Here is a 27,785-nt window from a genome sequence, read left to right as displayed (position 1 = left end):
GTAAGCGCTCACGTAGGATTGTGTGGATAGTAGATTATGGATTTTGTTTATTGTTTCTTAGCGTATGTGGAGAGTATAGTTTGGGTTTTGTAAGCGCTCACGTAGGATTGTGTGGATAGTAGATTATGGATTTTGTTTATTGTTTCTTAGCGTATGTGGAGAGTATAGTTTGGGTTTTGTAAGCGCTCACGTAGGATTGTGTGGATAGTAGATTATGGATTTTGTTTATTGTTTCTTAGCGTATGTGGAGAGTATAGTTTGGGTTTTGTAAGCGCTCACGTACGATTGTGTGGATAGTAGATTATGGATTTTGTTAATTGTTTCTTAGCGTATGTGGAGAGTATAGTTAGGGTTTTATTATATGAAATGAAAAAGTAGGGGGATGTTTTCCTTCACGTCCGCGCTTTTCGTATAAGAACCCACAGTATTCGTCGTTCAAACCATTCTGCAAAGAATAAAAAAAGAAGATGGCTTCTAACCAAATGGACAAAATGGAAAAATTGCAAAACGTCCTCGACAATTTAGGAATGATAGAGCAAATGTTGGTTAACCTAAACGAGGATCACTATTCTTATAGTCCCCATCGAGTGAAGATGGAGATAAACAATTTACGAAAAATGAAGGTAATCATCAGTGATCTGTTGAAAGAAATAAAGGAGGAGAAGGAGGATGAAGAGGAAAGGATAAGGATGAGAGCATGGAATGAAAAAATTGAAAAAGAAGAAGAAAATGAAAAGAGGAAGAAAGAAGAGGAGGAAGAGAAGAAGAAAGAAGAGCAGGAGAAAAAAAAGAAAGAAAAGAAGAGAAAGAGTGTTGGAGATAAAATAAGAACTTGGTGGAGAAAAAGAAGAAACTAGAAGCAGAAGAAGAAGAAGAAGAAAACCCAAAGGCCCTTTTCAGGGCCAGCCATATTTCTCGAAAAGAGATAGCCTTTCCATTGCCTACCCCTTTTTTAAAAAAAAATTTAAAAAAAAAAAATCCCATATTCAATTCCCCTTTGTCCCTAAACAACCCCCAAACTCTATTCCCATGTTAAATTCCCCTTGTACGTATATCGGCCCACAATTTTTTCCCATGTTAATTCCTGTTTTAGAAAAAGTAATAAAAGGAGATCGGCAAATTTTTGAAATGAAGGAAACGAGTGAAGTGCATGCGAATAAATGCTTGTATGTTACGTTCTAAATCTATAGAGAATGAACTGTAAAAAAAAAAGCAACAGCAGGTAGGCACTGTGCAACTCGGTTTCCGCCTCTAGGTTGCTCATCTAATTACAGTTGAAGTCATAATAGAGAAGATACACCATCGCTTGTTGATGTGAGTTATATCTACTGTTTTTCTTGATGCAAATGTCTCTTTCAAATTGTATCTATGTGTGCACTTCTATTTCACAATATACAGATTTGTTGAGTCATAGAACTTAACTTCCTCTCAACAATGCGAACATGTACAAATTCCCATCTTCAAGTTGTTCCAAGCCTCAACATGAAAAGAATATTCGGCTGGAAATGTTTTTCTCTAATGTTTACTTAGAATATTGTTTCTTGGTAAATCAAACAATTAAGTACTAATTGCTAAACCATCAAGCTTATGTGTGAGTGGGAGTGGTGGAAGCTAATATTTGTTGGACCATAAATTATGCGTTAAGCTCCTATTGCATTTTTAAATAGAATATTCCACAAAATAAAAGTTCAGAAACACTATGTAAAATTTGAAATGTACAGATTCAGTAGATATTATCTATTTTACTTATAGACTTAACTGTATCCCTTTTTGCGATTAGTTTTAATACTGTACTTGTTAGACCAGGTGTTTTTCTTAACGTTTATGCGGACAAGTAAGATTTGGTTGAACAAGCTATGTCATACGGTTTACTTGTCAAAATCAAGTAAAGTATAAACCAAATTTTAGATACGTTCACAAAACAATATTATCTGAGTAAAAATAATTGAATGATATTCAAGAAATTACTGAAATATAAGACTCGATGACGATTCCTCTCAGTACTCAACATCATCCATTCAATATTTCCAGCCTGAACCAACCTTCTAAATAAATTTAACCATATCTTTATTCCTGAAATCTTAACGCCAAACAAACACATTACATAATTGTCTTAAAATTGAGCTTAAAAGTGAACATTTTGATATAAAACTGTTATCCGTACTCGAAAATAAAAAAATGTAATATTCATTATCTGTTTTCCAGCTCTTTTCCGGCTTTAGATCAGTGTGGTGGTTTTGAGCTGTTAACGCTAAAAAGCAACTCCAAAAAAGTTTTAACCACAGTAAGTCACGGAAGATGCAGTGCAGAAGACATTAGGGAGTTCGGTACAGGTCGCATATACATCAGGCCGATTCAGAAGAGTATCGTTATAATTTACATAGAAGACTCCTTTGACGAGCAAGAAAAGTGGTTGTCTTGTTCAAGCATGGTACCTATAAAGGACCTGAGAGAACACATGCAAACTTGTCAGGTAAGGTAGTCTGACTATCAATTAATTGTATCAGGTATTTTGCTCATGTTAAAGTTTTAACATTAATCCAACAGTATGTTACCTCCGTTTATATACAATTCATGTATATTAGACAAAAGTGCAATTTCTAAGGGCTGTCATCTTCGCAAGGCAAGGTTCCGATATGATAACCTATCACCGCCTTGGCGTATCGGGCAGATATTTCTGTGTTTCATGTCTATGAATTTCACTGGATGCAACGGCAAGCCACCGCATCCAATCAAAATTAAGTTGTTCAAATGTGAACACTGTTCCTACATGATTGGGACAAGGGGAGCACACAGCTAGAATGGACTGATAAGTAAGCATTTTTCTAGTCCCAGTCCGTGTTTGCACAATTCCTTTCTCTCAAACACACCTGTAATGGCTTCACTCTGGTACATAGTCATACTTTCGAGGTTAAACATCCAAAGTATCCTTTTAGGTCAATTGCCTCCATTATTTTCGGCCAATGTAGAATGCACCACGCTATTGGTTACTTGGCATTATGTACGATGGGAGGCAGTTCAGGAAATCCAATAGATGTTGCTAGGACAAAGCACCAGTATATATGTTCGATCCGCCAAGGTGTAGATAGTATTATCATATCGGAAGCTTGGCTAGCGAAGATGAAGTGCTGTGTAAATGAAGTTTTGCTTTGCTTTTCTGTTGAGAGTATTTTTTTTACAAACTTTACTGATACTTAGACGGAATCAAAGGGTATGCATTTCGTTTGGTTAGAAAGTGCCTGTTGTTTAGATCTCTAAATTTATGCGATGGTATCATGTGTGCAGAGTATTTACGTAATGTTGGGGATTGAGAGTGTTATTGCTAAAAACGTACCCACATATTTTTTATGATTTTCAGAAATCAGGAGAAGATGCAGATTTCATTGAAATTTTCAAGTAAGTTGTATGTCTTTGAACCTAGGTTTTAGATCTACTTGACTCAGGACTAGACAATTTGTGTGACGGTCTTCTGTCCATCCTTCAATATTTAATTATTTGCCTTAAATGATTCATATTTGTGTAGAGTGTGTAACTAACTCCCTCTACATTTGATAAATGATTCATATTTGTGTAGAGTGTGTAACTAACTCCCTCTACATTTGATAAATGATACATATTTGTGTAGAGTGTATAACTAACTCCCTGTACATTTGATAAATGATTCATATTTGCGTAGAGTATAGTATAGTTGCATGTACAACTGATACATGATTTACATTCGTACAGTTCCTGCAAACTTGATATGTGATTTAATGGAAGTAGACTGCATATAAATGTATGGAATCCACTAAATATCACAATAGATCATCACTTTAGTGAAAAAGAAAGTGAGGCTTCAGTGCAGATAGATCGTGCATTATACATTGTCCCGTTTACTCAGTCCGCTGGTCACTACCCATGTAAACTAACTAAATGTCCTGTTGGTGGATTTTTACGCGATGTTTTGCTTCATTGTCAATCTTCTTGCATGTTACAGAGTCTGATGATGGAATTTAATCATCCTTGATTAATAAATATGCCACTTCATAGTCATTCCAGTTGTGTCCTACATATATTTCAACTATTACAGTACAGTTCTTATCTAAAATATATGTCTTGTAGAATGCATATGCTTTTCATGAAACTTACAGGACGACATAAATCTGAATCGATCTATAAGCATCTGATTTGTCAAATGTTGTAAATATATTTATGTATTTTCAGCGATGATCCAGCTAACGTTAGTGAGCAGCCTAGTGTTGTAACAACACACAACAACACCAGTACTGTAGACCCACCTCTCAACACTGGTGCAATGTACAGTAATGTACCCACAGTTCCAACTATCAGACAACAGGATAATGTCGTGGCCATGTTTCCCAACTCAGGGACTAGCGAGCATGCTGGTATAGTAGCAACAGTACACCGTACCAGTGAAGAGCATGGTGCTGGATCAAGAAACACTGTACATCATAATGATGTAACCGGACATCCCAACATTGGTGATCTGCATCATACTGTAATGACAAATTACAGGTCTTCTTGTTTAGTTGACAACATGGCTGTGATTTTGGAAGAAGTGTAAGATGTTTTAAAAAAATATTTTTCGGAAAGATCCAATTATGAGATGCCATGTCATGTTGTATGGTTGCTGTATGCATTCATGCTTAGAATAAAATCGATCAATAGTCTTTGATCAAAGTATATGAAAAACAAAATTTCCTTCTTGAGGCCAGTCTGTGCCTTTTCAGCGATACACTACTTTATATGAGATAGTGGAAATTATTTTGTCTAGATGAGTCATAATAACGCATAATAAGATGCAGCTAACTCTAATTAGTTCATTTTACATGCTGGACTATGTATTTTTGTGCCAAGTGACCTGTTTATGTTTCCATCTGCAAAAAGGTAACTATTTTCTTAATATTAAAGACTGGTTTAACACAAACACACGCACACCGATAAGCACCGATTGCTAATATATCTGTTAACTAGTTAATCTTGTTGGATATCTTCTGCTTTGTTATCCAAGTAAAATATATTAATTCATGTATATAGCTTGGCTTCAATTACATGTTTACAGTGGATATCTTTATTTCTCACTGTCACATGCACATGAATGAGTGTTTGCCCTTTGAATTAGGAAAGTTAGATACAACTGACAAATTTTAAGATTCTTAGACTCCGTTGCTTTTCTTTTCTCTTGTTTCAGTATATATTGACGCCTTCTTAGTTTACAAAATTCCACCTGAATTCAGTAATTTAAGCACCCTGACTTCCTCTTTTTTGTTGCCACAGCAAGGACATTCATGACCCAGTAGCCGTCTTGCGCTATTTTCAAAAATCTGTAATGACTGGAAGACAATATGACCAAACATCATTAACAGAACCGCTGGAGGGTGAAACCCAACCCATCTATGTATCGCGGATGAATATGTTTGCAACAGGAATGGAGGAGATCTTGGAAGCGCCCAACCTTCTGGTACCCCTTGAGGTGACATTTTATGGAGAAGAGGCTTCCGACCTAGGGGGACCAAGGAAGGAGTTCCTCACTCATCTGATGTAAGAGATAATAAAAAAAGAATGTAGACTTTTTGAAATGACTGAGGAGGGTGCATACACACTGAAAGATGACTCCGGTGGACTTGAAAGAAAATACTATTTTGGTGCAGGACTAGTTTGTGGTAAGTGTTATATTTTCGTTACTTGCTGTAGATTTAATTTTTACTATGCTGGTCAGAATTCGGCCTTCAATGGACAACATATTTGCGATGTGAAAATTAGGCAGAGCACAATATGCTTTCATGTTAATTTTTGTAAATAGCTTTGGTCTGCAATTTGGTAAGCAATCGATAAAGCAAATCGTTTGTCGTGTAAATTAATGGTATAGGTCTTTCATTCTGTTATTGAACGAAAGTATACTCTCTCTCTCTCTCTCTCTCTCTTGACATATAAAGCGATCCTAACTGTTTTAGCAAAAATATTTCTGACATTCTTTAGCTCCTATACCTCATTTTCAGTTTACACGACATTGTTGCAGGCATGGTCAATACATTGCTATTTTTGGCGTGCACTCGTGTCACGCGTATCTGAACACCTAGTAAGATGTGACTGCGATGACCCACATAATGTGCGGCGATCATGGCCAACCTAATCCGATTGATGGAGAATCGCCTCACGAATGGCTTAGAAGCTTCGTTGATTATTATGAAGAAATTGACGCTGATCATAGATCGACTGATATTTTGTTGACCGAGTTTAAAAAATTAATTCGATTACAACCGAATAAGATTCAGTGCGACGTCATGAGAAAAATAATCGATGAGACTCCGATGAGAGATTTTCTAAATTTGTGGCGTCCCGATCATTTGATCGTCGCTAGTAGGAAAATTATTCGTGATATTATCCAGGAAATGTTATTCAAGCTGCATTGTGAGAAATTTCCGACATTACAGGTACCATTGTGCTATAGGCCCGCTAATACTCGACGACAAAATATCAGCGTTACTTTGCCGTGCGGAGAGGAAAAGAACTTGGTCTTGAATGATATTATCTTTGTTGATATTAATCTTGTCAATGATGCGTTAAATGCAGAAAAATCGCCATGGAAATTAGATTACGCAACAACGATACACTCGTCGCAGGGATTGACCGTCGATAGTCAAGTTTGGATCGTCGATGATAGAATATCCTGGTCAAATTTAGTGTATTTGGCCGTGTCGAGAGTAAGAAAATTATCTCAGCTAGGACGAATTCGAGTAAACTACATTAGTGACACTGGTGGTAGTTGAGTATCTTCGGGTACTATTTGTAATTCCTCTTTGGTAAATCCGCGTTGTGGCGCTAACGAATCTAGGATATAAATCGCCGGTCTTCCTGATGATCTTGTTACGGCGGATATTTTGTGTGTTGTGACACTCCAGGTTGGGTCGGTTGCTCTTTTTCTTCCTCCTTCGGCCTCACCTTCCTTATATAAATATCTAACTGTGACCGTACCTAGTACAGGCTGAATTGTGGAATCTCGCTTTAGGGGTATATTCGATTTTGTGATAGCAATTGCAGGTTTCATTGATATTGTTCGAGTCGTCTCGTTATTTAGCGCGTTAATTACATGAGGCAATCTTGATACCCAATCGTGAGATCGATTATCCTGAATAAACTCACGCGCGTATTGGTATCCGAATAATCGTTCTGCTAGTGTTTTGTTGAATCTTTCAACGATAGCTTGATTGCGATGAACACCTACGATACCGCGACGGATTTTCACATTATTCTTTTTCATCAATGAAGTAACCGCGCCAAGGAATTCTCGACCTGGATCAACCTGGAGAAGATTCGGCCATGTTAATGGGGATCGGGAATAAATTTCGTTAAATGCCTTAGCAATTTCCGTCGATGTTTCATTCGATAATGGTTCTGCTTCTTTGTACCTACTAGCGATATCGACAATAGTCAGGACGTACTTGTATGTGACTCCGTCGACGGTATCGTGAGGAAGAAACATCAGATCCGCTTGATGGACCTCATTGGGGACGCTGACAGTGAAACTCGCGTGTGGTATTTTCTTAGGTGGAGGGAGATATATTTGCCAAATTGCCTGTTTTGATAGCCACGATTCAGCGATGGATTTTTTTACCGATGCTGCCTTGGCGAGTTTGGCGATTGCCGATTTTCCTCGCCAGAATCCTCGCGGAGAATAATATATATCTTCCATATTATTTACCAGCGCCCAACACTAATTTGCCTTTCATCGCGCCTTTGATCAACCAGGATGCCAATTTCTCTTTGAAATTTTTATTAGGAATCGCGTTTAATGCGTGAATTAGCTTGATATCAGCAAGATGCCTCTGTTGTAAATCTCCGCTGCGATATGCGAGGTCGTGGTCATAACAAGCTTCATCGATGGCGTTTACCGGATTTTCACCTTGCTTGGGTTGTTTATTATTGTCGAGTCTGATATCGAGTCTCGTTCCGGGTCCGCAATAATTATATCCAGGTAGATGCTTCTCTCCGGGATATTTCGCCCAGGGTAATCCAGGTAGATTTTTCATGGAGGCTGCGATGTCTCCTCCGGTTCTACTTTTTTTTTTGTAAATCTAAATTTACGTGTCTTGCAAACTTCACATTCTCCTGCGATTGCGTTTCTGTTGTTGCGTGTAACAATTTCGGTTGGATTTACCGTAGCTGTGTGAGTGCGACACTTAACACAATATAGATCCATGTATTTTATTAACATGAATGTAATTGATTTTTCAGCCACGAAACAACGCGAGCAAGTGAAACATCATGCGGCATTACCAAATTCGATCAGAATGATAATCATTGGCCCGTCAGGATCGGGTAAAACGCAATTATTGCTGAATTTGATCATGAGATGGCTAAAATGGGACAAGTTGTATTTAGTTGCACCATCCGTTGATGATCAACGTTGTTATCAAATTTTAAAGGAATTTAGCGATAATACCGATGAGGGCACAATCGAATTCATCACGGACATCAACGAAGCTCCATCCGTAGATAATTTGGACGGTGATACTAATAATCTTGTTGTGTTCGACGATGTTATGCTAGAAAAGCAAACCAACCCGGCTAGAATATTCTCGCGTGGCAGACACAAGAATACCGATGTTATTTACGTGACACAAAGATATACGCAAATTCCGAAGGTGATCAGAGATAATTGCAATATTTTATCTGTGTTTAACGGCGTAGATACACACACGTTGAGAAATATCCATCAGACCTGGTGCAACGGTGACATGGATATAAATAAATTTAAAAATCTATTCAGCCGCGCTCAGATGACGCCGCATGGTTTCATCACGATAAATCTGCATGATCCACGTAGTCGGTATCGTATCGGTCTTGATCAAATTTATTCATGAAAAAGCAGCCCCTAATGACAACAAAAAGCAAATAACCAAAAAAATTATCCCAACCTGGATTATTCCTGCATTAGGTGGTATATTTTATGACACACTTGGCATACCAACCTAATGCACCGAGTCTGAATCGTGCGAAAATTAATCCTCGTGGAAGGCTTTATTTTTGAATTTCGAGGCTTCTACGGAGAAAGTTCTCGTAGGAGCGTTTATTTTGCTTGGAAAAAATGGTCTGTTAATCTTCCCTGCTGCTCAATGTCCACTTTAACAAACATTTTTTCCATCACGTCCGCCTGATGGAAAATTTCAATCCCTTTTCGGGGAGAAAGCAACGAAAGTTTTGATCTATACTAGAACACACATATGACGATTTATTAACGTTGATGTATTACCCTAAGGGTATCACTTACAAATCGGTGATGCTGTTTTATTTTATTTTTAAAATTTTTATAGAATCCATCGCCTTTCGTTGTTATTTTCATACATCATTAGCTAAATTTTGGGTTTATTCAAGCATGATCTGTGCTTCTTCTTCGCCATAAACACTCCAAGAAGGCAACTGTCTATTGTTCACGTATTAGTCTTTCAAAATGTATGACTAAGCCCCCCCCCCCCTTTTTTTCAATACATTTGGAAAGGAGTGTGGTGTTTCAAATGTACGAAGAGTCGCGAATCATGATTTTTAATAAAATTATATTCGATCTCCCAGAGGAAAACTAAAAGGAAAAAAAAAAAAAAACAACAGAAATATGTTAATGCAAACTAGATTAAATGGAGGAAAAAGATTTCTTACATACAGAACTTGGACGAATAATGCCTATGTACGTATGGCCGGTAACATGAGACATACAAAAAGTTGCGGACAAAAAATTGTTGGTTTAGTGCGTATGCTACGTTAGGTCATTAAACATGGTAATTACTATTGATCAAATACGATGAAGATTTAATCTCCTTAGCTGATAGATCTAGCTTAGATGAAGCATTGAAAACTCATGCAGTACAAGGCAGATTTTAAAATAAAATACACAAACATTCATTAATGTGGATAGTCACTTTATCCTGATTGGAAAACATTGTTCTTGTTTATATCAAATGAGAAGAAACACTAACCTTAGCTGTTAAATGTCGTCTGCAAAAATCTCAGCCGAATTCTGTAAATACGCCTGTCGATTGTAAGTCTGCCTAACAGCGCCCCCCTGTGTTTGTTTGGATTTACGCTAGCTGATTTACACTTTGATCAGACCGTTTACATTCCATACATTTCATTTAATACCACATCATTTGGAATATGAGCTGATCATTCCATTCTGTTCTTCAGACCATTTCAACTAATGCTAGATCATTTGGAATCTGAATACATCATTTCATTTTTTGGGTTAAATCATTTAATTCTAGACTACATAATTTCATTTAATACTACGTCATTTGGAATCAGATTTCATCAATCCGTTTTGTTCTTTAAATCATTTTATTTAATACCACAACATTTGGAATCTGAATTCATCATTTCATTTGTTGAGTTAAATCATTTCATTTCATACTTAGTAATTTCATTTAATAATATGTCATTTGGAAGCAGATTTCATCAATCCGTTTTGTTCTTTAAATCATTTTATTTAATGCCAGATCATTTGGAATTTAAATTCATGATTTCATTTGTTGAGTTAAATCATTTCATTTTAGACTACATCATTTTATTTAATAGCACGTCATTTGGAAACATATATCATCATTCCGTTTTGTTCTTTAAATCATTTTATTTAATGCCAGATCATTTCATTTAACGCCATATCATTTGAAATCTGAATTCATTTTTTCATTTATGGGGTTCAATCATTTCATTTCATGCTACATCATTTCATACCACACAACATCATTTGGAATCTGAATTCATCTTTCCGTTTGATGGGTTAAATCATTTCATTTCACTCTACATCATTTCATTTAATACCACGTCATTTGAAATCTAAATGCATCATTCGGTTTTGTTCGTTAAATCATTTCATGTGACACCACATCATTTGGAATCTGGACTGATCATTTCATTTGCTAGGTTAAATCATTTGATTTCATACTAGATCATTTGATTAATGTAATTTTGGCGGCGACGGCTGCCCATAGTGGACGTTTAATAAACAAACCTGCAAGATACAGAGATTTTGTTATGTGAACTTGATAATTTTGTTCTGAATTGTATTGTGTCTTGTGAATATTAAAAACTGGAAGTGGTCAAGGGCATAATAATACATCTGTTATATCACATCCGTTTATATGCAGTGATACCAACTGGATTGAAGAACAACATATTAGGACTATATATTTTAGTGGCAATGCCAATGTCATATTGTACTTGTTTTCGACACATGTTTTCCTAGGCCGGACACCTACATTTTGCATGTAATTTGCCACATTTACCACAGTTGAATAATCTATATAAGATATTTGTATGTAGTTAGATTATATAGGTCACATTATTTGCTGATCTCTGCACATTTTTGTGTCCCTAAAAGTAAGGTCAACATTGTTCAGGATATAATGCGTGTGTAGGTAAATTATGTGCATGTAAATCACACTGTTTAGCGGTCTTGTCTCATTTGAAACGTGACAAAAAGGAAGGTTAAGGTTGTTCAAGATAATGTTTCCTGCGTATTCTATGGAGAGTTTTCGTCGCCATAATTCTATGCATGTATTTTAATTATGTTCAGGAACGCCGTCAACATTATTTCTCAAGCTAATGTTATCCTAAAAAAAAAAATAGTGTGCGTGTGTTTTCTGTTTTGAGTCAATTGTAATCTAGCCATTAAAGTAGTTAGACCAAACCATGTTTTGTGTTATTTAACAGAACATAACACCACATATATGGTCCAAACGGTCCCCATTCACATAATGAGCTTCAACATTCAGGCCGAAACGATGGTGTGAAGAATTAGCCTCGACACCGTTTCAACTAATTTTGTTCAATCCGTTTGTAGAGGCACATGTAGTAGCTATTATAACATACGTTCCCATTAATCTTGTCAACCTAAAAGGAGTATTACGTGGTTAAAACATGAGTTTTCTTCATGCAAGCAAATTGTTTCAGCAAGGAGGAGGATTTTCTCAATTGACATCTCATAATATACGGGTTTTATCACCAGCAATTTTAGGTACAGCGACATGCGTTGACCGGCGACAGCCGTGGCTGGTGGAAAGTGGTCGCAGAAGGTACAGTCATGGAAATGGAGGTTATCGGAGAGAACAGAGCCTTTGGAAATGGGGAGTCGGCCTTGTGGGATCTTTGGGCGTAGTAGGTAATAATCAACTTGTTGATCTCGTTGACAAGCTTTGTAGTTATTTCCACAATGTAACTTGTAAGATTTATGTTGTTTGGGTCGACGTCTTCCAAATTAAAGGCACTGTCTGACAGGGGAACTATAGCATTCGCAAACCCTTCCGTTTCTTTAAATCCCCAACCGAATTTAAAAATGAAAAACATCAAGGATATAAAATGTATATTGTCTATATAAGCACTATTTGATTCGACCTTTAGCGTTGCATTAATTTTTTAATGATATCACTATCCGGGAACATTTCTTTCCACAGGTCTGAAAACTGGTCTGCAACTAGTTGCAACCAACTGTTTGTTGTCTCCTGTTAACTAGAAAATAGCATAAATGCATTTAAGATCTTGTCAAATGGTCTGACACTGATTGTTTAAATGTTGGTTCTTTTTGGGATTGAGTTCTGAATTTATGCAGGGTGATGTTACTAATTTGACATATGTTGCATACTCCAGAATGACTAATATCGATGAGTTTGTCATATGTGCAAATAATAAAATGCACCCCCTTGCTACTGCACACTATAAAGTCAAACACCATGCACAGGGAGTTTTGAAGCTTTAGTATTGTTGAACTTTGCTCCCTTCACAGATGGCTCATCCTTTTTTGAACCACAGTTATTTTCAACATTTTGCCTGGAAAAACTGAAAGGACCCCCACTCTTTTCTAGCTACTGTACCAAAATTTTCATGTTTTGCATTTTAGATAGGGTGTCAGACTTAAAGAAATGTTGTCACTGGTCATAGACTAGCCAGTAATCTATTTTAAAGATCACTTATACATTCTTTTTCAAGACAATTAAGTGAAATTACTTTTGTTTCTTCCAGATGCTTTTCATTGATTTGCCTAACTTCAAATGAATTGGGTTGTTTCACTCTCATACAGAAGCTGCCAGGGAATGGTAGAGATACAGCAAAATGGATGTCCATCAGTTTGTAGATGAAATAGTTCCTGTTTGATATCATCATCACAAGATTTAATTTACAGACAATACTCTCTAGCATGGAAAAAATTAACATACAAATTTTATGATGTTGCAGGAGACTGAGACAGTGACAACTGTATCACGGTTGACTGAAATTACATGACATTGTCGAATACAGCATATGGCATTCCATAATTCAGCATGTTCCATCAACACAGATGCGAAAACTATGAAACTAGTAAATTTTCATGCCATGTTCAGGAGATCAGCTTTGTAATACATTCTTTGTATAAAATCTGTGAAAAACGGTATGTGAATTCCTGCAAAGTTAGTTTCTTTTGTTCTTAGGTTAAAGTTTAAAGGTCAGGTTTGATAGATAAAAGTAATGTTTAAATTATGCACCATATTGGGGTTCAAAGGAGAAAAGGAGGATCCAGGAAAATACAGACCAATATTAATTCTACCTGTATTGTCAAAACTATTTAAAAAGAATGTTGCCATTCAGATCTGTACATTTTTTTGAAACATCTCTATTTCATAAAGCAAAATCATCATTTAGAAAGTACCACTCGTGCCAAACAGAACTTACCAAATTAATTGATCTTTGGCTGAAGGAAATGGATAATGGACAGATGACTGGGATTGTTTTTCTTGACTTCAAAAAAGCCTTTGATCTTGTTGATCATGAAATTCTGCTGCAAAAGTTGAACTGTTACAGGTTTGACAATCCTTCTTTAAACTGGTTTGGATCATACCTAAACAAAGGTCTCAACAAGTAAGCATTGGCAATATTAGCTCTCAGACTCGCACTATTCATTCAGGAGTCCCTGAAGGCTCACTTTTGGGCCCTCTCCTCTTCCTTATCTATATCAGGTGTATTGAAGACCGGACTTCCCACTTATTTATGTACTGATGTTGCAAAGCACAAGACTGGTGAGTCCTGAATATGGGTCACTTACAGGAATGGTGTTCATGACACAACTATGTGTCGGAACATCCAGGTGGAAACAAGATCTTGCTTGGGGCAGGGGCAGCCATACACGCTTTTTGGGAAATGTATGGTGTTCATAATATCCTCACCTATGGAAACTCGCAATCTGTACTACAAGATTAGATTAGTTCTGTTACCCTCTTTAAATAAGGTCATTATTATTATTATTATTATTATTATTATCAATGATCTACCGTTAAATAAAGAATCTACAAATACAGATTTGTTTGCAGATGATGCAATCTTGTATACATCTAGTTCTGATACTGAAGTTATCCAAACAAGATTAAACTTAGACCTTATTAGAGTCCAAAACTGGGCACAACAAAATAGGATGGTAATTAATGAAGGTAAAACAAAATGCATGATTTTGGGGACATCACAAAAGCTACACAAGTCAGGAGCCCAAAACTATCTCTTGCAATAAATAGTCAACCATTAGAAAATGTCAAATATGAAAGGCATGTAGGTGTGTCTGTAGATAATAATTTATTATCGAATCACCATATTGATAAGCTTTGTAAAACACTGTCATCCAAAATTGCTCTTCTTAGCAGAATCAAGAAATATTTACCTATGGAAACTCACAGTCTATACTACAAGTCATATATTCTTCCAACGATGGATTATTGTTCTAATGTATGGGGAAACTGTGCTAAATCTGAGCTTGACAGGGTTTATAAACTTCAGAAACGAGCAGCACATGTAATTTTAGATGCATCTGTTGATCATCCCTTATAAGCATTATTTACAGAACTCAAATGGTTCACAATATATGACAGGATAGATTTTCACAAGGCAGTTCTTTTATATAAACGTCTACATGGAACTGCACCAGAGTATCATCAGGACTTATTCAGGCCTTTTTCAACACAATACCAGTTGAGATCAATATCACATGGAAACCTTCTAGTACCAAAACCAAGAACAGAGCAATTTAAAAAGAGTTTTCAGTACTCTGGTACAGTTCTGTGGAATAAGCTTCTACTACATGTAAAATCTGCTGAAAATATTAGAGTATTTAAGAAAAGATATCATGAGCATGTACATGTATGTGTTTCTAAAGATAATGGAATTTAGTATTTTAATACTAAACATGTTAAAATAAACACTAATTATTGCTATCTTCATATAATGTGCATTGTTATACTCTCCTTAAGAGGTCCTCAAGGGAGAATAGCCCTTGACTAATGAGCCACCCTCTATAAATAAAGCATTATTATTATTATTATTATTATTCCATATAGCCAGGTTTCCAAAATTGATTGGATATGGGTAGAGCTACATGAATCTCTGGCCATTCAGGTATACAGGGGGTATTGGCTGTTTAGTTGAAGTTTTAAATTAAATTTTGTTTATTCTTTTGGAGAATATCCTATTGCTTGAAATGGTAAGTAAACATAATTTCACTGACATTCTTTTTCAGGTTGTGTTTTATACTGGAAGATCTCGCATCAGAAACTGCATGCAGCTGAAGTGGAGGCCGGTGTATTGAAGACCGGACTTCCCACTTATTTACGTACTGATGTTGCAAAGCACAAGACTGCTGAGTCCAGAATATGGGTCACTTACAGGAATGGTGTTTACGACATAACTGATTATGTGTCGGAACATCCAGGTGGAAACAAGATCTTGCTTGGGGCAGGGGCAGCCATAGACCCTTTTTGGGAAATGTATGGTGTTCATAAACAGGCAGAAATATTTGCTGTGCTAGAGAAGTATAGAATTGGAAACATTACGGAAGTAGAAGAAGAAAAGGAAACTGATAGAAAAGATCCATATGCAAATGATCCAAAGCGTCATCCTGCATTAAAACCTGCCTCAGAGAAACCCTTTAATGCTGAACCCCCACCTTCACTCCTAATCTACAGTTATCTGACACCAAATGATCTTTTCTTTGTACGGAATCATCTGCCAGTACCTGTCATCGATCCAAAGACTTTTAGTCTGCAGGTGGCAGTGGAGAAGGAAAATGGAGGAATGAAATTGAGGTAAGCCCATGGCAGCCAAGTTTGATCAAAAATGTCCAGTCATAAAAACCATTAACATTTGTTCCAATGTTTCTGATCTACCATCAAATATGGCTTCCATTACTGCAAATTAAAAAAACCGACAACCATTTAACAATGTTTCCTAGCAAACCAATAAACAGAATTTATCCAAATTCGACAAAGTATTCTGACATGAAAGCTTTAAAATGTATGCATTTATTACAGTCCGCCATAAAATATGTCTGCTATTATGGACAGTGGAAAGTGTTTAAAGTAGTTTTTTTCCCAAACATGCTGAACAGATTTGACATAATTCAGTTAAAAGTATCCTTGAATGAAAGCCTTTAAATTTTGCACTGATCCATTATTCTTTATAGCCATTGTTATTAAAAGTAGAAAAACCTTAAATTGACTTCTTTTCATAAACCTGTTGAGAGAATTTTACCAGATTTGACATAAAGCATCTTTGCACAAGGCCTTGAAGGTTTGCAGATTCTGATCCACAAGCTGTTATTTCAGCTATTACTTTAAAAAAAAGCTTTTAAGTGTAGAAAGCATCATACTGACCCAAATTTCTTGTCAAGCGGCATATAACGTTGATAGATATAAAACAGAAGTGCCGTCTTCACATTGTAAGGGAAAAATGTGCATGTTAGGCCCAACATTCTGAGTGAATGTCATGTTTTGAATAAATTCATTAATACTGTGGTGCGAAAGGTAATAAATCATTCCAGTTTTGCACAATGTGTCTGATCCTAGCAATGTAGGATGACATATTAGGTTCACAATTGGACATCGTTGGTTGAGTAGTCTTAAGCACTTACCTTTTCATATCACTTCTGTTTGTGTGGCTTCGATTCTCAGACTCGGCCAATGGGGGTATGTGAGAAAGCTGCCAGTAGCTTCCTGTGGGTCAGTGGTTCTTTCTGAGGTTTTCCCGGGTTCTTCCTCCACCAGTTATACTTGTACCTGTATAACCCATCTTGCACTTAGAATTGGTGTTAAACCAAAACAACAACATATTTGAAGCATATACTATTGCAAAGATTCAGATTTCACTCTTTCATTGCCAGAAAATATGATCATTTCTGACAAAGTCAAATATGTACTATTTACTTTCCTAACAGAATATATGTGCAAATTTGTTTCCCCATATATCTTTCACTATTCATCACAAACTGTGTTTCTATTCTGACATAGAAAAATAAGTTTTTGTCATAAGTAGATTATTTACACTTTTTTGCATCATCAGTAATGGGATTGTTGCTTGGAGGCAGTACACCAGGCTAATTCCTTGTGTGCAGAGCACTCATTTACTGGATGAGTGGTTTAAAACCTGTCCATTTGTACTGCGCGTATTTGTCAACTGTGGGATGTTGATAGATACTCAGTTGACACAATAGACAGATCAGTTAACATTAAAGGGCATGCAGACTCATGACCACTTCTGAAATTCGTAACTGTTATGATAGGTGACTGGTAGTAATTTTCACTGCCACAATGAATTAATGATGGCTAGGTTTTACTGATCCACAAAATAAACCAAATCACCTGCACTAGCAGATGGGTAGACAAAGTTAGCCAAAGTTATCACTTTTACTGTAGCAATGGAGTTTGTGGTGGCAGTGACATTACTTTTGTGATCATTGATATTAAGATTACGTAGTAGCAGTTTGAGAAAGTCATGTCAATTCAACATCAGTTGCTGTATTCATCTGTTTTTAAACTGAAAATGTAGAGGGTAAATCTCCCTCACTCCTTGCCTTTTGAAAACAAAAAAGAGAATTTTCTGAATTGCTGAATACAATTTGGATTTAATGAAGAAAAACTGTGGGGCTTGAAAATATCAGTGTGCATTTTATCTTTGTGCATTCTGTTATTTTGACATCATGACTTTCATGATTTTTTAGAAATTGGAACAAACCCTTTAATCGTGCCTTCTAGAATAGACTGTGTACAGATTTAGTACTGTATTAATTGAATGACTAAGATTATAATCTGGTCCCGGTTTCACCAACATAAGCCTCAAGTTAAGTTATGTCTTAAGATGTGATTGATTTGCATTGAAGTTTAGATTGTGACTCAAAAATTATGCTGGTAAAATCCAAGCTGAATGCAAAGAGATTCTGTCTATGTATTCTTGGTGGCTTGAAACAATAAATTTCCAATTTTGCTGTAAAGCTTTTCAAACTGTCATGGTTTAATATCTTAAATATTGCTGCATGTATAGTCATGAAAAGAACATACATTTTGAGAACTAACTAGGGATGTCAAAATTAGGTCACACTGACTACATTTTTGGCATCAAGATCAGTTTGCCTTGTACATGTGTATGCACAGTCATGAAACCTGGTGCATTCATCTTGAAAAATACTTATAACAGATAGTGGTAGGTAACAGTGACAGACTCTTCATGCTCATTGTTGTACATTCATTCATCTTGAGTACTGCTCATCACTGGTCATGGCAGCTTACATTTCAGCTCCATTCAGGACTTTTATATTAGTATTTCATGCAGACAAATTGACTGACAACACACTAAGAAATTTTGAAATGCATTAAAACTTTCAAAGAAGCATTTGATTTGAAGCTGCCATTGTATTGCTCCTGCCTTAAGCACATTCATTGTTTTATGATGTCATCTTTGATCAGTATAAATCATGCTACTGGAACAAGTTCTAGATTCATTGTGCACATTTGAAATGATAGTACTTGACAACACTCACTCTGTTCTTCCTGGTCACTAAGCTGTCTGACATATCCATAAATCCATGATTAGCATCTTGATGATTTAGACTCGGTCTCAATTGTAAGTTTTTGTTTTGCATTGTTCGCATTATACCCTATTGAATTTTGTAAAACGGTTGTTCCAATCCAGGGAGTAAAATCAAATTTATTAAATTCTTATCTTTAGCTGTCTCCATTGATTATGCAAGGTTTTTATTTTGCCCATGCCTTCCGGTGGCAGCATGATCATCCATATATCTTAAATTAAATATTTTCAAACTTGTGTAACTTATACTGTATCAAACTTGAAACTTTAGTGCAGTATTAGTGGGTGCCTGAAGTTGATACATTTTGGCATCATTAAAATATAAAAGTGTCACCATTGTACCATTTGGAGGTGAGACCAAGTTTCCAGTACAACCTTTTCTTACTAGGATTGATAGGAATGTAGAAGCCTGCCTTGGTGAAAGCAAAACATAGCAATCACTTTGGTATCTATGTGTGTGTGTCCTTCCATTCCCTAGAATAACCTCACTGTTAAAGTTTTTAACTTTACTGTATATACAGCTTTTAAGTCTAGTCCAACTGCAAACTGCAAAGATCTTGATCTGCCACCACATAATGTGTCGAATTGTCTGGGTCTATGCAGTTTGTTTGCAGTAATCAGTATAACAAACAGCATGGACCCTGACCTGCCACCACATAATGTGACAGCAGATCAGGATCTGTGTTGTTTGCATTAGGACTCAACTTGTATATGGGTTGATATGTTTAGGTATTTTTTTGTTAAATGAAGGCAGGTTCAACAAAAAGGAGGTTTTCTTGTTTGATCATGCTGACTGTTTTAAATGTTTTTTATTTGTAGCCTGGATGACTTAAAGAGCAAATTCCCAAAGAAGTCAGTTACCACAACAATACAGTGTTCAGGGAATCGACGCAGTGAAATGATCAAGATAAAATCTGTCAAGGGACTTAACTGGGGTGTTGCAGCCATCAGTACTGCTGAATGGTCAGGAGTTACTCTGGACACCATACTGAAGCATTCTGGGATTGACATTGACAAAGCTGACTGCAAGCATGTGCAGTTTGAAGGAGTGGACAAGGGGCCTGATGGAGCAACCTATGGGGCCTCCATTCCTATTGAAATTGCAAGAAGTTTGAAGAATGAAATAATTGTTGCCTACGAGATGAATGGAAAAGACATTCCACCAGATCATGGATACCCACTTCGTATAATTATACCAGGCATAGTTGGGGCTCGTCAGGTGAAATGGTTGAATAAGATTGTTCTTAGTAATGAAGAAAGCTCATCTCACTGGCAACAACGGGATTATAAGGGGTTTAATTCTTCTACAGACTGGCACAATGTTGATTTTAGCAAGGCCCATGCCATACAGGAGGTACCAGTTATATCTGCAATTTGTGAACCTGCAGATGGACAAATGCTTGAAGATGCAGAAGAAGTCACTGTCAAGGGTTATGCATGGAGTGGAGGAGGTCGTGGAATATACCGTGTTGATGTTTCAGCTGATGGTGGGAAAACTTGGCATGAGGCAGATCTAAATACTAACAATCAGTCACCTTTTAAAGCATGGGCATGGACATTGTGGGAAGCAACAGTACCACTACCAAAGTCTAGCAAAAACACTCAGTTGATCTGCAAAGCAGTTGATTCCTCATACAATTGTCAACCTGACTCAGTTGAAGGAATCTGGAATCTTAGAGGAGTCCTCAGTAATGCATGGCATCGAATCAGTGTCACCATTCCAAATGATCAGAAATAAAAAAAAATATAAAGTAGAGAGAAAGCAATTTGTGCAAGAAATTTTTCCTATCATGAATGCTGTAAACCAAAGAAGTTAAACATTTTTTGATTCCAGTATTCTTTGTGATACAAACTGATAGGGGTGAAATGATACACCTGTACTGCATATTGATACATATCACAGTTTAGAAGCATATGTATGATAGATGATTGATACTAATATCGACTAGATGGTCATGTCATCTTTGCAGATTACAGACAGACCTTGACTGATCATGTTTTATGCCATTCTCATTCCTTATCAAATAACAGATTTGTAGTAGTTGTCAGTGATTTTGATTCAACTTTTTCAGCCATAAATGTGTCTTTTTGTTACTAATACTGTATCTTAAGTTTGGAAGGCATTATGATATTATTTCCTTGTGTAAGGAAAATCTTGATCTAGAACAGGTCTGGGTGTGAGAGCGAAGGTATTGACACCTGAATCCCTCAGTAATTGTTTCCTACAAATGCAGAACAACTGCCACAACCATATACAATCGTTTCTGTCAATAAAAAAAAAAACTACTGACAACACCCATTTTTTAGTCCTGTCTGCATGTTCAGTTGGTGACAAGATATATTAAGGTAAAGGAGACGTTACCAAAACATTTTCCCCCAGGTGTGTTTTTAGTGCTTTACTAGTCATTTAATAGCCACTTTTACATTAATTGTCTGTTTTGCCTTGTATCTAATTGGATCAAGTTTGGATGCCTATACTACTAGTATGTCACACGGTAAATAAGCTAGTTCTGATTGGTGGTTATCATGTACCCTATGTTGGAACAAATAATAACCAATTGACTGTAGCATATTTCACTGTATGACACACTGGAAGTGTGGGCCTCCATGTTTGATCCATGTAAGCAAGATATGAAGCAAGAAAGAAACTTTGCATAAATTACAGTAAAGTACTTAAATCGTAGCTGGGAACAAGTTTGGGATGTCTTCTTTACATTGATATATATTATAATTGGCTGAATCTGCAGATGGCAGGGAAAGTAAAGTCAGTTTAGAACTAACGTGTGAGTTGGTGATCTTGTATTGATTTGTAGGAACAGAGTGGATTTATCGACTCGGTGCTTAATGTATCAATATGTGAATCAATGAATTGTTTCATCCTGAAATAGAGGTGGCATTCCAAAAATTGTATCGCCAATATGTTTAATGTTTACCTGGCTCTTATCGAGTCAAGTTTTGAAAGATTTAAAAGTCATATACTCAGAATATATACCAAAGCATGGTTTGCAGTTAGACTGTGTTCCATGGAACATTTGTTTTTCCAACTTTTTAGCCTAACACAACTAGGCATCAGGCTAAACTTAAATCTCTTTGAAGCCGATTTATTTGGATTTATTAAAAAGTAGCCCTAAATGAGTTTCCTACTCGCATTTCAGGTGAAAATGACAAAAATCTCCAGGGGTTAATGAACGAAACTTTGCACACACATTTATCCATGGTCTAGTTGGTCCCAAATAAAATTGATGCCACATGGATATCTACAGTGGTCATCTTTGAGATTTTCTTACTGCTACTCTTCCTGAGTGGATGGTTAAATCAATGTGGTTTTCACTAAAAGACCTCTTACAACATTTAGTTGGGCCAGAATGAAAGTAGTGCCAATTTGACATCCAATATGGGCCCTTATGGTAACCATATCAAAAGTCTTTTCACTACTCCTTCAGAATGGAAACTTATATTGACTTGGGTTGTCAGAAGCTGCCTTATTACATCTAATTGGTCCTAATAAAATGGTGCTAATCTAATATCTAATATGACTGCCACATTGGTCAGCTTGAAAATGGTATTGTTGCTTTTCCTCTTAAATGGATATTCATAACAGCATAGGCTTTCATCAGTATAGTTCATATGATGTCTAGTTGATCCTAAATGAAAATTTTGCTGACATGCAGTATTCCAGTATGACCTCTATGACAACCATCTTGAAAATCTTGTTATTGCTACTCCTATTGAACAGGATTATTTGTCATTTAAGAATAACTCCAGCAGGTGATTTCTAATATTTATTAATTATTATATACTCATTTTTTTCTCCTTTAACTTTGCATTGTCAGAAACGTTTATTATTTTATGATACTGAAGGTTAGAGCATCTGTCTCAGATGCGGGAGGTCGTGGGTTCGATCCTCGGTCGAGTCATACCAAAGACTTACAAAAATGGTACTAACATCTGCCTTGCTTGGCACTTAGCATTATGAGGTTAGTGTTAGACTGGTCGGCCTGGTGTCAGGATAATGTGACTGGGTGGGACATCATGCTACATGTCTGCGGCATGATGCCCCAGTGCTAGACATCACTAAAAACTGCAACACTGCAGACATCATAGAGATAAGGCTGAATTTTTTTTAAAGCTACGTTTAAAATCCTAATCACATGCATGATACTGAATTTGCACGCAACTTCATATTGCACTCATAAAGGAACAGTTCCGAACTATTTCTATTGTAAACAAACAAAGGATGCAGAATGCCAGCACTTTTTGTAAACAAATCATATACACTCGCATAGTAGGTGGTTTACATTTTGGTTGATTACATTTGTTTCTGAATGAACTAAAGCAGATGTTTCGTGGACTGCCATCTACCAGCTGTGTTTGCTACATTCCATGTTGACTTTTTTGATTAATTGTTTACGATTTGGGCGGGAGATGCCAGATTTCATAAATGCTGCTGGGTACCTACAAATAACATGCAAGTGACATGGAATAAACTGTCTTCTTTAGCTGGTACATGTAATAAGAATGGCAAAAATATACTTAGTTTTACATCCTGAATTTTCTTTCTTAGCTCTGCAAATCCGAATTACGTGAGCCATGTTATGGGTTCTCAAGCTTGATTACACGTTTCGAAATTGTACTGTAATTTCGACTATATTCCAAGTGCAATTACAAACTCCTTACTGCACTCAAAATGAAATAAAAATTAAATTCCATATTATCTTGATAATTGCAATTGAAAGACTTCATATTTTTCCCACATTATGATTTCAAATATTCAGTGGCAGAACAGAAACGCGCTTCTCCCTCACTATTTCAATCCAGTGTATTTCATGTAGAATTTGCAAAGTTGAATAAAGTCCATAATCACGAAATTTTGTAGAATTGACAAAAAATACCAAAATCTATTCATTCTATATCAAATGGAAAAGTTGTTGCAATGTGCATTCATTCAAAATATGAATCTAAATTTAAATTTTAATTTGACCAAAACGTCATTTTCTTTCAAAAGTTAATGTCTAGCACGCGACTAAGTTCAAATTTATCTGGGCAGAGTTATGTGTGCATTAATAATGTTGTTGTGTAATGATGAATCTGTGCTTGTGTATTTAGTTTGGAATACAGCATACATTCAGTTACTTTGTTTCTTGTCGTGTATTTTGTTTATATAATTAAGCCTTAGGTAGATAAGAAAAATGAGCATATAATAAAAAGGTTACTGCATTTTGTTGTGCAGTATTCCATCCATAAAACTTCTTCATATTTTCCCATACAAATACAGTAACCTATAATTACAAGACAAAAGTATAGTTGTGAAGGGAAGACCGGACTGCCCTGAAAGTATTTTTCTCATAGAACTTAAACCCTAGTAAAGCAGAACATAATTAAACCAGTTACTGTGTATATGAGTTCTAATTCAGCGTGTAATGTCTGTGTACTTTTACTGCCAAGAACAGATGAGTGATATTAAAAGCATATTAGATTAAGGCTAACAGTACATCTCCCCCCTCCTGAGTATGTTAACACTTAAAGTGAAATGTGATCTGGTGACTGCATTTCTAGGTTAGCTTCATATTTACAAGTTGGGAGGTTTTAACAATCTTCCAGAATGTGTGAAATGTTTATTTTGCCTGATTGGTATTGGCTTGCTTGAATGATTTACTTTATTTCAACATCTTATGCACCCATTTTTGCTTAAATTATTCAATATAAACTTTCTGCTTGCCATATTTCTGTGAAGATGATTGACTACATCCATAGCAGTCATTCATTCTCAAGTTGTTCGTACAATTGAGTTGCTTTCTTATGACCCCTTTTTGTTGAGCTTAAATGATTCTGAAATAACTAACAGTTATTCTCAAACACATGGAGAACTGGAACAAAACTGTCCACTGTTTCTCCCACTTCATACATTCTGATTAAATTTTGCTGTTTCAACAATTGCATTTCATTTGGGAATAAACACTGCATGAATCCATTAGTCATGGACTTGCACATTTTTAAATCTTCCTCTGTCCAGTTGAATGAAGACTAAACATCAGCCTCACTCCCTATAGAGTAAATAAAAGTATTCACTTGAATTTCTTTCTTTCACTCAGATGCTTGATGAAAGCATTTAAAGTGCTGAAACTTTTCTCCATTTTCAGGTCTTGAAAATCAATTTTTTACTGGAATGGTAAATTGAAATGAAGCCATAGTCAATTTCAGCATTGTGTTTTATTGCTGCCACCATGCAGTGTTATTTTTGTTATGAAGAATAACTCCAGAAGGTAATCTATACTATTTATTAATTACATCAGGTCAGTTGTGAACAGGAGATAAGACTGCACTTTAAGTATGTTTCTCATAGAACTTAAACCCAAGGTTAGGTGCAACATGAACCAGCTGTTGGTGGTTATCAGTTCTAATCTAGTTTGTAATGTCTGTTTGTTGTATATACAAGTTCTAATCTCACATGTAATGTCTGTTTGCTTTTACTGCTAAGAACAGTTGAGTGATATTTAAAGCCAATTCATTTAAGGCTAACACTACAGTGTTGTTGGTCCTTAATGAAGATGGTGCCGCTTGGACATCAAATATGGCCACTACTGAAACTTTTGTTACTGGTGCTCCTCCAGAAGGAATGGTTGTATCTACATGTGGCTTTCACTAAAAGACATTTTACGATAATTATGATATCTTGTTGGTACTAAATGAAAGTGTATCCAAACTGACATCCAGTATGGCAGTCACATGGAAAATTGTGTCACCACTCCTTCAGAATGGGATCTATGCAAGAGGAAACATTAATAAAGATGAAAATGATATGCTGCAAGGCTTGTTTAAAAAAAACTTTTAGGTGGCCACTATACACATTCAAACCAGTGAGATTGGCTTAAATTTAATATTATGTGTGGAAATATAAAATAATTTTAGCTTTAAGCCGTAGCTCATAAAATAGTTACCTTTGACAAATATGATCTTAACATGGTAACAGGTCAACAGTTACATACAACAGATTTTCAGTGAGAAGTCCACATTATTTTATTTCTTGCATGGTACAGTGTCCTTTAATGGTCTTGAGAAAGGAATGGAATATAGGTCTTCTGCCCATTTAGACTTGTATTCTTTATACAACAGATAATCACATGGGGGTTTGGGGATTGTTTTGTGCATCCATTTTGGAGAGGTGTCCTTGATAAATGGAGGCGTTGACTTGGACAACTTTCAACATATGGAAAATTTCCTGGCAGCCAAGGGTGGGGTAATAAATCTCATTAATTTTGTTAGATTTTGTACATTATTTTAGAAATAATGAAATTATGTTGTTGTAGGGTTTAATGCCATTTTTCAGCACAAGATAGGCTATACATGGCGGCCAGTATTAATGGTGGAGGAAAACTCCAGAAAGAACGACCGACCCACGAGAAGCTACTGGCAAGCTTTCTCACATACCCACATAGGCCGAACCCGAGACTCGAACCCATGCAGACAGAGGTGAGATGGCAGTGATCCGTAACAGTGAGTGCTTTAGACCACTCGGGGCCCCAATGAAATTATGAATTGGAAATTAATTTAATGGGTTTAGCATGATTATTACAATTATTGCAATGCAGTTTACTTAGACTGAGATTGTAATGCTATTAACTAAAATTTTCTTGTGCTCTTTATCTCTGAAACTTAATCAGGTTGATTTTACTTGCAATGTTGTTTTTGAGCAATCTTTATAAGTTTCATAGATATATATTTGAGTGCTGGTGATTGTTTACATTAGATTGCTGATGTGTTTTACATTAGAGTGCTGATGTTTGTTACATTAGAGTGCTCATGTTTTACATTAGAGTACTGATGTTTGTTACATTAGAGTGCTGATGTTTGTTACATTTAATTGGCAATATGTTCAGGTATATTATTCAAGATTCATTAAGATGAGCCATGTATTTATATACTGTAGCATGTCAAAGATTCTGAGTAGGATTTTTACATAATTTTGTATTGGAATTTATTCCAGAAGTATTTACAGAATGTTGCCAGTCCATATACAGTTATGAAACTTCAGGGATGCATTATTTTTAACTAAACTAGTAATCATTACAAAATAGAGTCACACTGATATATTTTTCATGCCTCAAGAGTAAAATCCAAGACTCAAAATTTTGACTCTTGGGTCCCAGCTTATTTTTGCTTGTTGAAGATTTCTGAATCAGTCTGAATAAGTATAAAAGCTATATTCATTCATGTATACAGATAATGCAAAGAAGAGAAAAGAAACATGAATTGAACATGAAAATACATCTGACACACACATAGATACGGTGTGTATATATTTATATATAATATAATAAAATACAATATATACTGTAATACATGCTTTGTTCAAATTCTGTAAAATATTGGTACCCAAATGTTTCAAGTTTAGACTACCTAAATTGAATTAATATAGTAAATGACCCTTTGATAAAGAAAGACAATTTCAGCCTTTGAATTATATATTAAGTGATATAATAGATACATGTGCTGTCATTTAAGGGTGCATTCTTCTAAGCAGTAGTTGTTAGGAGAAGTATATTGCTCACTAGTGATGTGTGTATTATAATATTCTAAGGGCTATGTCTGGGTTGTTCACTGTGTGTGCCAGTAAGAACTCTTTTTTCATCTATTTCTTAGTCCAAACATCCTGCATGATGTGCAGGTTAACTAAACCCTTCTGTTCAAAGTAGGTAATTGTAATGTAGTTTTCAAGCTCCAACAGTATGTTTGATCTCCATTGTTATATAACAATCTTATTTTTCTTATTTTTAGGCTGTTGGTTATAAACAAGGAGAGTTTATCAGATGGTCTGTTGTCCGTCATGTCGGCCATCCGTCTGTAGCCCAAGTTTGTTATCGCTACTCCTCCTAAGATACACACATTTATCCCATGATCTGGTTGGTCGTAAATGAAAATGGTTT

At 36.0% G+C, this 27,785-nt stretch overlaps 2 protein-coding genes across 2 annotated transcripts; both read left to right on the top strand.

Moving 5' to 3' along the window:
- Nucleotides 1-2,215: 2,215 nt before the first annotated feature.
- Nucleotides 2,216-5,219, top strand: LOC149794303 (uncharacterized). Its single transcript, XM_089966554.1, has 3 exons — nucleotides 2,216-2,473; nucleotides 3,359-3,396; nucleotides 4,204-5,219. The coding sequence occupies exons 1-3, from the start codon at nucleotides 2,429-2,431 to the stop codon at nucleotides 4,562-4,564; spliced, it is 444 nt and encodes a 147-aa protein (XP_089822680.1). The 5' UTR covers nucleotides 2,216-2,428; the 3' UTR covers nucleotides 4,565-5,219.
- A 6,568-nt stretch (nucleotides 5,220-11,787) lies between these two features.
- Nucleotides 11,788-27,198, top strand: LOC149794302 (sulfite oxidase-like). Its single transcript, XM_089968461.1, has 3 exons — nucleotides 11,788-12,151; nucleotides 15,524-16,088; nucleotides 19,681-27,198. The coding sequence occupies exons 1-3, from the start codon at nucleotides 11,911-11,913 to the stop codon at nucleotides 20,597-20,599; spliced, it is 1,725 nt and encodes a 574-aa protein (XP_089824587.1). The 5' UTR covers nucleotides 11,788-11,910; the 3' UTR covers nucleotides 20,600-27,198.
- The last annotated feature ends 587 nt before the right edge of the window (nucleotides 27,199-27,785 follow it).

The sequence above is a fragment of the Sinohyriopsis cumingii genome, chromosome 8, assembly GCF_028554795.1.
Source record: "Sinohyriopsis cumingii isolate HCF-2022 chromosome 8, ASM2855479v2, whole genome shotgun sequence".
Classification (NCBI taxonomy): Eukaryota; Metazoa; Mollusca; class Bivalvia; order Unionida; family Unionidae; genus Sinohyriopsis; species Sinohyriopsis cumingii.
The sequence above is the reverse complement of the archived record's forward strand: the minus strand, read 5'-3'. Positions and strand labels throughout refer to the sequence as shown.